Source organism: Alligator sinensis, unplaced genomic scaffold (assembly GCF_000455745.1).
Source record: "Alligator sinensis unplaced genomic scaffold, ASM45574v1 scaffold169_2, whole genome shotgun sequence".
In the NCBI taxonomy this organism is placed as follows: Eukaryota; Metazoa; Chordata; order Crocodylia; family Alligatoridae; genus Alligator; species Alligator sinensis.
The window spans coordinates 163,785-180,024 of record NW_005842077.1 but is presented as its reverse complement, the minus strand read 5'-3'; the positions used below and the strand labels follow the sequence as shown (position 1 = coordinate 180,024).

At 39.8% G+C, this 16,240-nt stretch overlaps 1 protein-coding gene across 9 annotated transcripts in view; it reads right to left on the bottom strand.

The window, feature by feature from the left end:
* The window catches only part of NR3C2 (nuclear receptor subfamily 3 group C member 2), a 321,566-nt gene that overhangs the window by 141,588 nt on the left and 163,738 nt on the right, over positions 1-16,240 (bottom strand). For all 9 annotated transcript variants that reach the window (XR_003094089.1, XM_025204306.1, XM_025204304.1 and 6 more), the window contains one exon: positions 3,628-3,767. Coding sequence is in view for 8 of the 9 variants with exons in the window: in XM_025204306.1 (XP_025060091.1) it covers positions 3,628-3,767 (140 nt within the window). In the remaining variant the exon portion in view is untranslated. The remainder of the gene's footprint in view (positions 1-3,627; positions 3,768-16,240) is intronic.

Genomic DNA, 16,240 nt, shown 5'->3' with positions numbered 1-16,240 from the left:
ACTCTTTCATTTCTATTTAGAAATATATAACTTTGAGATGTTTCATTTTATGAACAATAGTTCATAGGAAAGCATGAGATGAATAAGTCTAAAAAAACATACTGCAAATATTCTTCCACCTGCCTTCTTTTGAGGGTTTGTGGACAGGGAGAATATCAAATAATTTTACAAAGAGAATACCCTTAGGATATTATGCAAGTGGCCCAATGCTAAATGGCTGCACGAGGCCGTTTCCTGCTAGAAGAACTGCATCTATCCTCCGGTAAATTGCCAAGTTGGTAATGAGTCTCAATCCTTCAGGCTAAAATGATTCTCTAGAAGACCACTGGATCATTTTGATATTGCGCAAAAAGATTACCCTAGTTGGATTTCACTGGCAAGTTTGTAATTACCCTGGGTAGACTCAAACCTTGTTCTTTTGGTTCAGCCTATTTAAATGTTGCATGTTAAAGCACAATTTGGCAGTAAAAAAATGAAGAACAATAGATTTATTCTCTAACCCCAGTTTTGGAGCCGTCTAAATCTTCTCAGCTATCCAAAATACGTAGAAGTTGCAATCAATGGGAACTTTTCTTCTTAATGCAGAACCAATGGGCATTTATACACATGCTCCTGGAAATGTTGGGGGGGGTGCCTTAATTAGTGCAGCTCCAAGAGCTATGCTGATTGAAAGCACCCAGAGCATCATGTGTATCAGCATCCCCATGCTGAAAAACAGCGGAGGGGCACTTTGAGTTAGCTTCAGTAATTTAGTAATTTCCATGCTCCAGCAGACTTGATTAATCGAGTCTGCTCTGATGCACTGGAATTATAGCACGTCGGATCAGGCTCCCTGCACATGTATAAGAGCCCAATGATATGAAAACTAGGGAAGCCAGGTTCAAACTTATACCAGAGATAGCATATTGGTATTACTGTTATTAAACTGCTTGCTGAGGTGAACATACAGGTTTGCTGTAGGTGCTCACAAGCCAGTTTAAATAAAGCAAGCATCTAATAATGCTGTGAGTAATTTTGTTCAGTTAAGAATTTTCTGTGAAACAGTACGACAACCCTAGAATGTTCATTGACTTGTGCCCACCTGTAAGTTTCCATACTTTATACCGTATAAGTGAGCTGTACATGGAATTACCAATATATATTCAATATTAGTCCCATTTTAGTGTTTTTGTCCGGCAATTTCCTTTTGTTTATTGATTACAAATTGCAAGCTGAACTGTAATAAAAAACCCAATGAAAAAGTCATCATTTGATTTAAAAATACTATATATTTTAATTTAAATTTTTAAATGTTTTACTGTATTTACTTGAGTGCAAGATGAGTCCCCCCTACCCCCCTTTGTCATGGGAAAAAGAGCCCTTCGTTTTTGATTCACGATTTAAGTGTATGTGTGTATGGTAGGGGGGGTTATACAGTCAGCTGCTGTAGCTCTGGCTACGGTCCTGACCAATAGTCATGATTGAAGCAACAGCAGCTGCCTGTTCTCAAGCCACCTTTGCCCTTCCTGTCTGTCCCCAGCCTCTCCCTCCCATGCAACCTCTGCCCCACTACTGATTAGCTTTGTTCTAGCTCTGGCATGGCTCAGACTGGGCTGAAGAGACCGGGCTGCTTTCTCCTGGTGGGAGAAAGCAGACAGCAGGGGCTAGACAGGGGGGGGCAGAGATAGTGAAGGGGCTAAGGGGCAGAGACACTTGGGGCAAAAGCCACAGGGGAGTTAGCATCAGGGGTCCAGGTGTGGAGGGGCAAGTGCCAAGGGAGTCAGGCATGGGGCAGGCGGACAGATGCTAGAGGGATCAGGAAGCAGGAGGAGAAAGTGTTGGGAGGGAGGACAGGCACTAGAGGACAAGGTGGGGAAGGGCAAGGGACAGTGCCAAGCTGCCTGACTACCCCACTGTCTGCCCCCTACTGCCTCCCCAACCACCTGCCACCGACTGTCTGTCCCCTGACCCCCCACTGCCGGCTCCCTCTGCCACTGTTTGCCATATTGCAGCAATGGGGGATGGGGGGCAGGATGACAATTTTAAATCATGACCCTCCAATAATTATATTCTATACATGGAACATTATGACAACTCTAAATTTTAAATACAGAGTATTTACTTAATCCTCACAGGTAAAATCTGAGCCAAGAGGGCAGCAGACAAGGGGCCCGTAGCCTGCTACTAATCTCAAGGTTAGCCCATAATTCTTTGTGAAATAATGAATTGATTCCATGTCTCCATTACTCAAGAGTTTTAATCTAGTTTGCCTGCTGACTACAGAAGATATATATGCCTTAAAACTTGTTTCATTGGGGAATCCTCTTCTCAGACCTGTATTCTACTTAATGGCAAATGGATATGTACCTGTGTTAAGTTATCAAAAGTTGATTAAACACCCATAAGGAAATCAAATCACGTAACAATGGAAGACCACCTTCCTAGTCGCACCATGCATTTTTCCCAGAACCAGTTAGGCACCGCATTGAGTATGTATTTTCTCCCACATAGGGATCGTGTCTACATGTGCACTAAGGTGATTTTCCTAACGTTCATTAAATTTAGTACCTCCAGTGTGAGGTACTAAACAAATGCTCATTAGGCTACCTTTATCCACAGTTACAAATGTGTACAGTTTAAGTGATTCTTAAGGTGCAGTAGCATATTTTACTACACATCAGTGTAATAGGATTTTTTTTTACATGATGTTTTAATGTGCAATAAAATATGCTACTGCACATTAAAGCATATATGCAGATGCTCCCAGTTTTGTCTAGGAAATCTGAATTAAGGAAGAATCACTCTACTTATGAACAACTTTTCATTTTCTAAGTAGTCAAAAAAGCTGTACTTGTTCTAAAGAATTTTTCTTCATTCATTCAAGGTCTAATCCTATTTTAAAAACTTATATTTACCACCCTGGAAACGTTTTACATTTGCAGAGAGGCTACAAACAGCATTTTCTGTGGTGTTACAACAATTATTAAGAATTAATAATGTTTTTCTGTAGCAGACAAGGTAATTCAAATGAGTTCTCTTGATTGAGAAACTCTAACAAGAGATAGGATAAAAGGAGAGGCCCCACAGCCATTTGTTAACTGATATGCCTTATTTAATCTTAATGAAAGAATAGCTCATCATTTACCTCTAAGTAATCTGAAACTGTCCATTCCTGGCTTACTCACCAATCTACCCTGGCCTTAAAGTCACCTTTTTTTTTTTTTCAGAGAAAAGAGGAATACATTAATGAGGCCAAGCACAACACAGATCTATGGGCACACAGCTGGCTTGCTTAAAACTTACATTAAAAAAAGCCACACATTTTTGGCAATAAGCAAATCCTGAAGTACAGCAGAATGCCTAAAATATTTCCTTATGAAAAATCTGTATATGTTAGTTTGCTTACGCACATTTTTTCTGCATGTTTAAAGAAAAAAACAAAAAGATGTGTAAAAAATTCAGACTAACCAATTTTCTAGAAGCTGTATACTAGCAATGGTTTCAGAAATGTTTTCCAGATAAAGCAGTGCCATTTATAACTGCTGAGTTAATTCAACATTTTTTTCAGAACAACAACATTGTGGAATTAATCACTAAATACAAAAATATCAGAAAGAATCTAAGATAAATAACCACATCAACATTTACCTTCCACAGCTCTTTTGAAGAAAACTTTGCAGCTGCCACAGGTGACCACACCATAATGACATCCGGATGCCTCATCCCCACACACCAGACAAACTTTGGAGGGTCTTGAAGATCCAGTTGATACACTTCTCAATGAAGAACTGGGGTAAAACAAAAAAAAATTATGAATATTTAAATTCACGTTGTCCATGACACAAAATTCAATAAATAATTCATAGGAAGGTGCGCTGCTCTTTACACCTAAAAATTAAAAATCCACAGTTCTTTCTGGTACCTCCTGGTTGGATACAAGAGTTGTCTTAAATACACATGCAATACTAATGTTATATTGCTTATTTTAAATTACCTATACCCTATCAATACTGAAGTGAGAAATTACCACAAGGTTAATTATTGATATTAGATGAACAGATGACAAACAGATAAAAAACACTCTATGATGTCCACTGTGTAAAGACTAGGCGGTTATAAATTGCTTTATATTTATTTTTCAATTTAAGTTTCCTAAGTCAATAGATATTTTAGTGATCCTGATATCTGATAAGGTTTTAGGTAACGGGAGAAAGGAACATTTTTTTACAATGCTGCTCAATTACCCTCATTATACTTTAAGCTTATATTTTATTAGTTTATATCATTTTTTTTTAAGCAGCTTAAAAGAAAATATATATTTATATTTATTTCCAGATTATTTATTTCCAAAACTCTGGCAAGATTATTTCCAAAACTCCAGCATAATATTTTGTATGTCACAACAGGGAAATAATTTTGGAGGGTTAGGAAAATAATTCCCTCATTTTATAAGGTGACATTTATTGTGAAGGCCAACTTCAGCCCTAAACAGTTATCTACCACATTCTTGAACTGTGAATTTAGACAACAGTGTTCAGTAGGCAGTAGTGTGGAAGCATTTCCCATCAGGAGCTGGAAGTTACTGTACTTCTCGCATACCCAGCACAGTGGTGCTGCTCCATACCTTCCTTAAATGGTAAGGTACAAGCAACAGCACTGCCATGTGCAGTGCAACACGTGGTGGCTCAAAGAAAAGGTAGGCTTCTGGATCCCTCTCTGTATCTGTGAATGGGTGACTACAATTTGGCCCTAGATCTCTTAGCTCTTCTCCTGGCAGGCACAATCAGTTGCACATCTTCCCATACTCACTATTTTTAATATTGTCAACCAATTAAAAGAGTAATAAAAATATCCCTAAAGAGTCTTACACCAAGTTCCAAATAGCTATAATAGACTATTTCAAAACTACACATCTACTTGTAGTACTCCATGGAAGCAAATTAATTTGACATCAACAGCTAAAAATTATGTTCTAACAAATTCTCACAATCAAAATATGTATCTTTGTTCTTTATTAAGAAACAGAGTACTCGGGTATTTTAAATTAATTATTATATAACGTATTTATTCAACGTATGTCAAATATTCAGCATTTGCTTTTGTACAATTGCACGGCTTCTGTGAGCTAGCCATAAGGAAGTCGAGTGATTTAACCAAGGTCACATCGTGAATGTAACTGTCATAGACTAGATGTTACAGTAAAACACTGGGAAACAGAAATCTAAATTACTCAGCTTTTTAAATGACTCTGCTTTCAGATATTACTCACAACACTAGCAATAATATTGCTCCTCTGTCTGATCTCTATTAATCTGTTAGGTTTACCAGACCTACTCATTGTGCTATTTATACTTTCATTACATAATAATGTAATAATGGTTGATAACTGTTGGACAATGGCGCTAGTTTGTCTATAACAGAGGCAGAGAAAAGCCCTGGGAAATCAGCACAAATAAGTAATATTGTTTATTAGGAGCTTAAGACTGAAAGAGACCCCCTGGGCTGCCAGGTCTAGTCCTCTGCGTTCACAGGCAAAGCATTCTGGCCCCTGATACACACAGCCACAGAACACCAAATAAAAAAATATCTACAGTTTACCGCAGAAAGACAGCAGGAGAGGCAAGGGCACTACCAATGCCTTAGCTACTGCACTAGCAAGGACTTCAGATGATCTGAGGAAGCAAATAGTGAAAAGCAGAAAGGCTCAACACTTCTTGCCAGTCTGACCTGGGAGAAAACTGCTTCCTGGCCCTGAATGTGTTTATTAGTTTGATGCTAAGTATAGGAGCAAAATCCACCAGATAGGAACCTGAGAGGTTTCTCCTGTCTGTTAGAAACACCTGTGCCCCCAGCTCAACCTCCAGCTGTGCCTAAAGTCCAAGATGTTTTTGAGAGAGGGAAAAAAAACACAGAAACCAATTGGGAAACTGGGGGAACTTCTGTCTTGTACCTTAACATGAGTAGGAGAAGCCATGAAACATGAGACTACCAGCCTGCAACCATATGGTTAAACAAGTTTCCCATTAACCTCTCTTCATGGGGATAGCAAAGACTCTAAATCAGGGGTAGGCAATTATTTTGGCTGTACGGTCGCTTAATAAGTTTTGGTGAGCTGATGAGGGCCACACGGGTAGTCGCTTCCCTTGACAGGTGCCCTGCCCCCTGGTTGCCATCTTGGCACTGGAAGTCCTGCCCCTAACCTCTGACCTTTGCCACTGGAAGTCCTTTCCCTTGCCCCAGAAGTATTCATGGGGGGGAGGGGGATTGTCATCTTGAAGCCAGAAAAAAAAATCATATACTATATATAAAAAAAAAAAAATTTTAAAAATCAAACACCTACTATAACTTATTTGCATTTTATTTTAAAAAAAGTTTTTGTTCTGATGTATGCATGTCTGCATAGGGCAGTTAGAGGTGATTGCATAATAGGTCAAAATACACTCTTACTCTTGTATATTGTGTGTAGGGGTAAGCGGGTTTTTGTGGTGGGTGTGTGTGTGGTGAGTTGTGGGGGGTGTGGTGTGTGGTTATGGTGGGTGGAGTGTGTGGGGGAGGGTGGGGGTATGAGTGTGGGGTATGTGGTTGGGGTGGGGGTGTGTGTGGGTATGATGGGGTGGAGGAGTGTGGGGGGGCTGTCAGGTTACGGTGGGTGTGGGAGCGTGTGAATGTGTGTCAAGGGTATGGCGGGGGGTGGTGTGTGTGTGTGTGTGGAGGGAGGGGGTCCTCAGAGTTCCTGGAGTATGCCAGTCCCTGGATCTGCACATGCTGGCTATGAGTGGGGTCAGCCCACCAGGCCCCATAGCGCAGAGCTCCCACCCCAGTCCCTGGCCACAGGTGGTGGCAGCATGTGGGGCCAGTCGCACCTGGCCCATAAAGTGCTCCCACCCAGGTCCCCAGCCACACATTGTGGCAGGGTATGGGGCCAGCTCCACCCATAGCACACAGCTCCTGAGCTCCCACCCCGGTCCCTGGCCACAGGTGGTGACAATGTGTAGAATAAGCCCCACCTAGACCTGTAACCCCCAAGTCCCACCAGCGCAACCCAGCCCCATAGTGCACACCTTCTGCATGCCTGCAGCATGCGGGACCAACCCAGCCTGGCCCCAATGTGCCTGGCTCTCTGCACTCCTGCGGCCTTTCCCTCAGTGGGAGTCCCTGGTCCTGGCCTAGCAGGGCCCTCACCTGCATTTCCTGGCTCACAGGCAGGGAGGATGGGAACAGCCATTTGGTGGCCAGGCAAAAACCTATGCCAGGCAGAGGCTACTAGTCTCTAGTGCCCCCTAGCTTGGGGCTTGGGGACAGGTCAGGCCAAGCTGGGGTAGGGGGTGGTTGGTTAGCAACCAGAGCTGCACCACCTGCATGGAGGCGCCAGTTTGCAGAGGCTTACCAAGAGCTTACAGATGGGCCCCCTGGGCCAAATGGAATTGCCTGGTGGGCCGGATCCGGCCTGCAGGTCGCATTTTGCCTGCTCCTGCTCTAAATCATATGTAATATGCTTTGATTCTTGAATCATATCATCAACACCCCTACCCTAGTATACTGTCCTTTGCAGGATAATATGGCAAGAAACCCTGAAGTAATTTAGGTTCCTTCCCATCACTACTTGGTTCAGAAGACCATTCCAAAACTTCATTCCTTCAGTATTTAGATACAATCTTCTATTTTCAGTTAAAGTTTGTGACCGTTTTGTCAGTTTGTAGCCATTTAGTTTTGTACCAATATTACCCTTTCACTTAATTGCTCTGTTCATTCCTGAGGGCGCCTCCCCCCAATTTATTTAGCAAGATCATTACCCTTCTCAGTCATTACTTTGCTAAGCTAAATGAGCCAAAATCATTTAATTACCTGTTAAAATATTCTCCATTTCCCTAATTATACTAGTAACCCTCTCTACAGGTCTCTTTCCCCGTTCTAGTTTTAAGTAATCCTTTCTGAAAATCAGAACCATACACAATGCTCTATTCTCATTTTCTGCTACTAATTTTTTTACTACAATAATCCACTTACTATGCCCTATGCATTTATTGTTTTCATTGCAGTAGCACACTGATGGCTCACAGTCACCCTACAAGCTACCTATTTGTCAAGTCCCCTCTTTCTCCAAAGCATGATCCTCCTATGTTATAGCCATACTTCTTGGTATCAGATGCCAAGTGCACAATTGTGAGTTTCATACTATTTCTAATACTTCACTTCACAAGGTAATTCAATTCTTCCTATATGATAATCCAATCCTCTTCCATATTAGCACTACCTGCAACTTCATGTCATCCACAAATTCCATAAAATACACACCTGGTTCTTACACCAACACTGCTAACAAAAATATTATATAGGATAAATTTCAAGACCAATCTCTGAGGAACTTCACCAGTAATCTCTTTAATTTTATAACTCCCCTTTCAGTACATCACAAGATTCCTTTTATCTGGCTTTTTCTACTTTACAATTAAAGCATCAATCCCCATAGTCTCTATTTTAGCTAAGAAATTCCTAGGAGGCACTGTATCACTTATCAATTTATACGGATAGTTCTGTCAATAAAATCTAGGAAAACAATACTGCAAAAATGTGCACTAACTTAACATTTTCAAGCATTCCACATAGGTACTTATTTTGCTGAAGTAATGAAAACAATTGGTGAATATTTCCTGTCAAAATTCTTAATTTGATGAAGAAACTGAGTTTTTGACTAAAAACCCACAAAAAGTATCTTTCTGTAAAAAATGGTATTAGTTTGCTGAAAATCTGTTAATCTTAAAACCTGATTATTTTTGGATTTTCAGCTGAAAATCAAAATATTTGTGTTGAAAAATGAAATATTTTGACTTTGAAATGTTTGTGGGAGATGTAGCTTTGATGTCTCATAGTTCTAGTCTTCTCTTGGAGCTGAGCTCCCCAGTCAGACTTGAGTATGTGATTGCCAGGATGCACTCTCTTCCCACACATCATGGGAAATGTAGTTCAGCCAGAGAGGAGAGAAAAAAATATAAACACCACAGTTGCATTTCCAAATAAAAATACTTGAGGGTTTGATTTTCAAGGAAATCTTTAATTTCCACAGAAGGGGAGAAAAATTCTTCAGTCAGTATAGTAAATAACCTATGATTCTGTTCGCACTGAATTTACCAGGTAAAAAAGCAAATGCAGACACTACATGACAGCAGTTCATCCAGGTTTGCTACTGTATAATCTATCCAAGGTTCACTTGCTAAGCAGCTATTAAATCCCATATCTATCAAAGGCATGTGTTTGCTTGAAAATTCATTCATTTTAAAGTGTAGTGTGAATTTAAAGCACAGTAACTATTTAGGAACTTCTGCATATGGGGGCACTCTGGAATAAGAGTATCTGATTCCTGTTTAATTAATTTACTCTGGAAATGATTTAAACTAAATAGGAACAAGGTACTTATAGTCCAGAAAAAAAAGATAAGCATCTAGAATTATTCTTGAATAACACCCTGCATAAACAACTGTGGACACCCACACATCCCTCTGCTTACAGTGACAATTTGGGTTAAGATTGTATTACAATGAACATTTTTAAAGTTTGTTCTATTCTCTTCTTCATGTCACACTTTCATATTTCTTATTAAAAATGCTGTTAAATTGCTTCAAAAAGGAGGTACTGTTGTGTATATAATATGGAAATGTATAAAATGATCAGTTCTAAAAATATGCTGCATCTCATAGTGCTAAACCTCAAATTCAGTCATTCTGCTCATATAAGCTGGGGTTTTTTTTCTTTTACCCAACAGGGATGCACAGATGGTTACACCTTTTCCTCTTAAAGTGCTCTTATAATCAAACTGTCAGGCTTTTCTTAGTGACTTGACCATGGCAAACAAAATCCACTGAAATGAGCACTTTTTAGAAAGTCAAATACAAACAGTCAACCTTTAATTTTAAGGAAATGGATTTTTAAATTAATCAACCAAAGTTAATAATATGTCTGTCAGATATCACATTTGCTGAGAGAAAAATTCAAAATGGGAACAGTATTTCTAAAACAAAAACTCCTTGCCTTGAAACTGTGCTTTGGAACTGCTTTTCCATTATGATCTGTTCTAGTTATGTTTTCCCCTCTACATTTTATATGTCGATGGACACTGGCCTGCTTTCCTTGGCAATGTCCCATACGTTATAAGCGACGTGATAATGGCAATAAAGATGATACTATAGAAAGGACTGATGAAGAAATTTGAAGAAAACTATGGGAATGTAAGATTTAGTAGTTAAAGCAGTTTAATTCAGTTAGTTATAACAGTTAGAGAACTTGTCCTAAGCTCCTTCTCCAGAGTAGAAAGAAACGTGTAGCACTTAAAAGCACACATCTTTTGACAAATATTCCTACTACTAACTAGTCAAGAGACACCATAATCCATTTGCGTAGGTAATGAATCATTTATACCTCTGGGAAAAATATGGCAGTCTGTCCAATAAAAACTAAAATCAAATAAGGCTGGAAATGTTACCATTTGCTATATTAAGAACACGGTTAGGACAGTGCGGATTGCTCACCCAAATCTTATCCTAAACCAATTAAACCCCCATTTGAGCATGGCAGGATTTAGACTTTTACTCTTCAGAGAGAATGAAAACTATGTATATCTTTAGGATTAAATATAAAACTAAGAGGTGTTATTACTCTGATGCTTAGCACAATTCATGATTAAACCGGTTGACTGATTTAGTTAGCAAACCTAGCAATGACACAAAGGTAAACTTTTACATTTGTACAGAGCCAGTTAGTTCTTAGCTCACAGGCCTATTAGCTTAAGTATCAAATAGCAAATGCTAGATAAATGGCTGAAGGTTGACCTGTTTCAACCATTTTAAAGGTCAGTACTTCTAAGCAATTAGGCAGAGGCAGGCAATTATTTCAGGTGGAGGGCTGCTTACTGAGTTTTGGCAAGCCATTGAGGGCCGTGTGACAGGCAGCCAGGGGCAGCTAAATATTCATTTTGTACATTTTTTAGGGGCCCCGCAGGCCAGATAGAATGGACTGGAGGGCCACATCTGGCCCGTGGGCCGCATTTTGCCCACCCCTGAGTTAGAGACAGCAAAATACCAGAATACTCCCAAAAGTACTCTGAAATTCAATAGGCAATTTGAAATGCTAAGACTAGCACATCAAGCTAGGGTTCCCATTCATTAGGTTCCAAAGAAAAATACCCAAGTATTGCAGAATACCAGTTTGCTAATACTGTAAGTGATGGTAAGCTCACTGAAATAACAGAAACACACATGAAAACACCCTGGCTCAGATGCAGTGGAAAATATCATCCATAAAAATTAACATCACTAAAAATATTTTGGCAATCATAGACATGGAATGAGATTTCCTAAACAAGCACAGTAAAAAAAATAGCCAACACCTGTGATTTAAAGAAAAGGATAAGAAAGCTAATCAAGAGGGCTGGCATTCAGTATTATGGTTTAACAACTAATTCCTAAGCAAATGTGAGCGTGTATTAATTTATTTTCCTCTTTTTGAACCTAAAACTTCATTTTGTATATTGTCTTTGCCGTAAATGGTACATTTACTATGAACCTTTTGATATAAATATTACAGGACTGGAATACAAGAGCTATAACAGAATGTATGCATGTTCTTGTGACTTGTTTTGCTATTATGGTCCCTGGGGAACTAGGGAGTAGTTTTAGTCTCAAGATCACTTTTTTGGATAGAGATATATACAATGGTTACCTTGGAAGCTCCAATAACTTCTGTCCCATTGCATATGTACTACATAGTTGGAATAAGCCTGACGTAATGTTTTCAACAGTGAAAATTGCTGAAGCTATTGGTCAACATGGACCTGGAGAAATCATAGCCAGGAAGCCGTGTTTTTTTCAATTGTTGTATGGAGTATTAATTAAAGGAAACGATTTAGTAAAGAAGAGTAAAAAAAAAAAAAAAAAATCACAGATAATCCAGCATTTTTAAAATTGATTACTTGGGTTATTATCCTTCTCAAACCAGACACGATATAGGAGCATAGTTTTAACCAACCTCTCCTCCTTGGTGATAAGCTTATGTGGAATGCTTGCTTTTATACCATAATACTGACCCTGAACTGAAGTGTTCCAACAGATTTTTTTTTTATATATATGAATGAGTCGTACATTTAACTTCATATAAAGCATCCATTACTTTTTCTAATATAATTTCCAAAAGTTACAACTGAAAAAGGTTACAACTGAAAGAATAAATCATAATGAACAAAAGTTGAAGGGCACCTGTGCTTTTATCATCAAAATCAGAAGTAGTGAAAAGGTAGAAGGATCATGGACACTTTAAAAATGTAGCTTTGCAGTAACCTCTATGCCCATCTACATGGTGCAAGACAGCACCATGAAGATATATACCAACTAGCTCTTTAAGCAGAAACAGTACAACAGTGCTAGCTTGACATTGTGCCTGGGGTACTTAGCTCTGTTGAGAATCAGGCCTTATTAATCTGCAAGTAGGACCACATTAACACAACAATAATCCTCCTAGTTTCAGAGACACTGTATGCGGAGCTAGCTCAGGTATCTCGTCATGGCCCTACCCTGTATCAGGTATACCACAGTATGTAAGCTAGCCCATTCCAAGATAGCTAAAGGTACCTCTGAACAGCACAGCATTGTGGCAGGTAAATGTACATCAATTATTATCTTCTTTAGAACCGTATTTTCTCCAAAGGCTTTTACACGGCCCCAAAACTTTCCACACTACAAACAAATGCTACAGTAGCACAAATTGTGAAACAAATGTACTTTTTGGGGAAGGGGGCTAACAGAACACAGGCTAATTTCACAATAACTGTTTTTTGTTTTGTTTTTATGCTTCCTTCTCTCTCTACTTCACCTAGGGTTGTCCTATTAAATTGACAGCTTCCAAGGACAGAAACCCTATGTCTGAATAAGCCTATAAATACAGCAAAAGTATAATAATATAGTATTTCAGACCAATATAATAATGATATTGAGGACTGAGGTTAAAAAAAAGCAGCAAACAGTTATGAAATAGCTTCAGGGAGCTTTCTTCATAGACTCTGACAGTTATCTGTGCCTACATATTCATTTTTGGTGTTTAATTTCTACTTAATTTAATTGTAGATATTCTCATTCCCTACATAAAAGCTTATCCTTTTAATATCAATGGTATCACGTGTCAGTGAGTTGCACAAGTTAATTATTTGTTGTGTATTGCAGTCTTTCCTTTTGTGAATTTTAAATTGATTTCCTTTCAATTTAATTGAATGACCACTTTTCTTTTTATGATGAGAGAATAAACAAGACAACTCACTTTTATCTCATCTCCATCATTCATTATTTTATCTCTATTATGCTACACTTCATGGAAACAATTAGACTCATGGCCGAATCACAATATAACTTTAAAGCAGGGGTGTTCAACCTCCAGCCTTCAGGCCAAACGCAGCCCACAGAGCCACAGGTATCCAGCCCATGGTGCTCCCCATAGATAGGGACCTTTTTAAGCAGGGGAGCAGTGGATATAAATAGGGACACCCTCCCCTACAGCCAAATTCCCAAACCCCCATACTCCCTCCCCCCACCCCTGCTGCTAAATGAAGCTGGGCCTAACCCCTTCCCCCCCACACCAGATGGATGCCCCCTTTCCCTGTGGAGCAAGGTTGGGGCTGGCTAAAGCCCCTTTTCCCCTACCCATGGGGCTGGGCCACACCCCATTTTCCTCCCAGGACTAGGCCATGCCCCCTATACCCTATACGGCTGGGTTGGGGCTGGGCCAGGCCCCCTTTCCCCTGCAGGGCTGGGCCATACCCTCTCCTGAACTTAGAAATTGGAAGATCTAATAATATATTATGAAACATAACTAAAACTTTCATAAAATCATAAAATCAGAAAGCATTTTTATAATGCATCATACTTAATTTATTTATACAATATCACACAAACCACAGAAAGGTAGGGCTATGCAAAATGGCACCGTTCCATTTTAATTTGTGTTTCAACGTTTCGATGGAACAGCGTTTAGTTTTGAATTTCGTTTTGATTCAAAACCGCTGATCTGTTTCATTTTGTTGAAACAGTTTCACCCATAGGCTATAATGAGAAAAATCAAAACAGCCTATAACTTTGTCATTTCTGGCCTGATGTGGATGAAACTTGCAAGACAGGTAGCTCCTTCTGAGGGCATGAACCTATCAAGGAGACAGGTGCAGGGGTTTCAGGGAAACTGCACCTCAGTCTTGAAAGCAAAAAACTCATGTCACGTGTATGTGTTAAGCCACAGCGGGGTCAAAACTGCAGGCTCGCTAGCCCCTGCTGAGGCCAAGAAGCCTGCCAGCTTTCAAGGAGATAAGTGCAGGGGTTCTGGGTTCTGGGGCCCTGCACCTCTGGCTGCTGACAGGCAAAACTTGTGACATGGGTGCTTGTGGGACTGTGTCTGTCTTGGGGCACAGGGGAGTGAAAACTGCAGGCCTGCTTGGCCCTGCTGTGGCCACGAAGCCTGCCAGCCGTCAAGGAGATAGGTGCAGGGGGAGTCTGGGTTCTGGGGCCCTGCACCTCTAGCCGCTGACAGATAAAATTCATGACATGGGTGAGTGACACTGCGTGTGTGTTAAGGTGCGCCCTCACTCACCTGACACTAAGGCAGAAAGCAGGACAATTCAAACAATGCTGCCTTTTATGCTGTTTTTCCATCCCTCCCCTAAAGCACTGGGATTGGAAGAGACCTCAGGAAAGGATGACAGTCACTGGTCAGCTACACAGTCAATTATGAGAGCACTCCTTCCCCCCCCTTACTTTAGTTTCTGTTTCCCTGTAGGCAAACCCAGCTTGAGCTTTGAAACTTGAAACATTTCGAAAATTGTGAAACGTTTCGACTTGCCTTGTTTTGTTTCAAGGCTGTTTCGAAGCTCTCTGTTTCATTTCAATTTTGCTGTTTTGAGTTCAAAACAAGTCAAAACAGCGTAGAAACAAAACTGCAGGAGAAGTTTCGCAGAGCCCTACAGAAAGAAACTAAACAAAAGACTCGTTTTCCTGGTATTCTTTTTTCCATGTCTGCTAGTCTGGAAAAGAGATTTTCGCCTTTTTTTTATTGTTGAAAATAAAACATTTTACATGGCCTGTTAATAAATAAGAGTTCTATTGCTTTAAAATATAAGGGTGGACCAGCACTAGATTTTTCTTCTGTATTCTTACACTCCTAAAAGAGGATTTTAATGTAGGTCTTGGTACCAGTGTAAATCCTGCAAACACTAGTGTAAACCAGGTTATCAGGCTGAAAATGATAGTTGCATAATAGGCAATTGTTGATCGTCTGGATCATGGCATACATGTAAGAGGTCTAGTCAAATGCCTGATGAATCTGTTTGTGGCTTGCAAGCCCAATTTGAGAGCAACACAACTTGTTGCAAGTTTCACAGATCCATATGTCCAAATTTACAGCATGCTGCTTTCTTCTTTCTCACTTTGTTTCCATCCGCTGGATCAAAGTCGCTTTGTGCTGAGCTGCACTCAATGATGTTCCCTGCGAATTGGGACGGGATTCTGTGAGCTCCTCCCAGCTTTCTACCTTGATGTTGAATGGTTTTAGGCCATTTTTGCACACATAGTACCATTATACCATCTTGAGTTGTATAATGTACACTACAAATGAATGGCTTACTAGATGTCCAAGAAAATAAAGCAAGGAATAGAAACAATAAATAGGACAGGGAAAGTATTCAGATTTTAGGGAGATGGGTAAACAGATGGGGCTGAACTCTGACTGTCTTCATCCCAGTTTGAGGTTAGAAAACCTCAGAACCAAGAACTCTACTCCTAACATGTATATGCACCAGTGTTCTGCCTCCAGTGTTTGCAAAGGTGAACAAAAATTGCCAAACAATCAAATTGCAATTTTTGCTGATGGAGGTTTCTCCTCTTCCTTCTCAAGAAATGGGCACCATCTTGGTCAAATCAAGGTAAAGCTGTAAATGACAAATACTTGTATGACATCTTGAATAAAACATTTATATAAATGCAAAGTTTGACTGCTCAGATCAGATCCCGTATGCTACTGAGCTAAACAGGATCTCAATAAATTAGTCAGTTTTAGAAACTGTGAAAATCATGGAGTGCATATTATTTTACATGTTAAGACTAAGTCTTGTCAAATATCTTATCTTACACTGTAGTTGTAAGCTGTGGCAAGAGGGAGATTTATTCTTTTGCTTGTGTCACAAACACCACTAATCCTTGAATACCTAGCCTACACATTAATCTACTATTTATACTACATT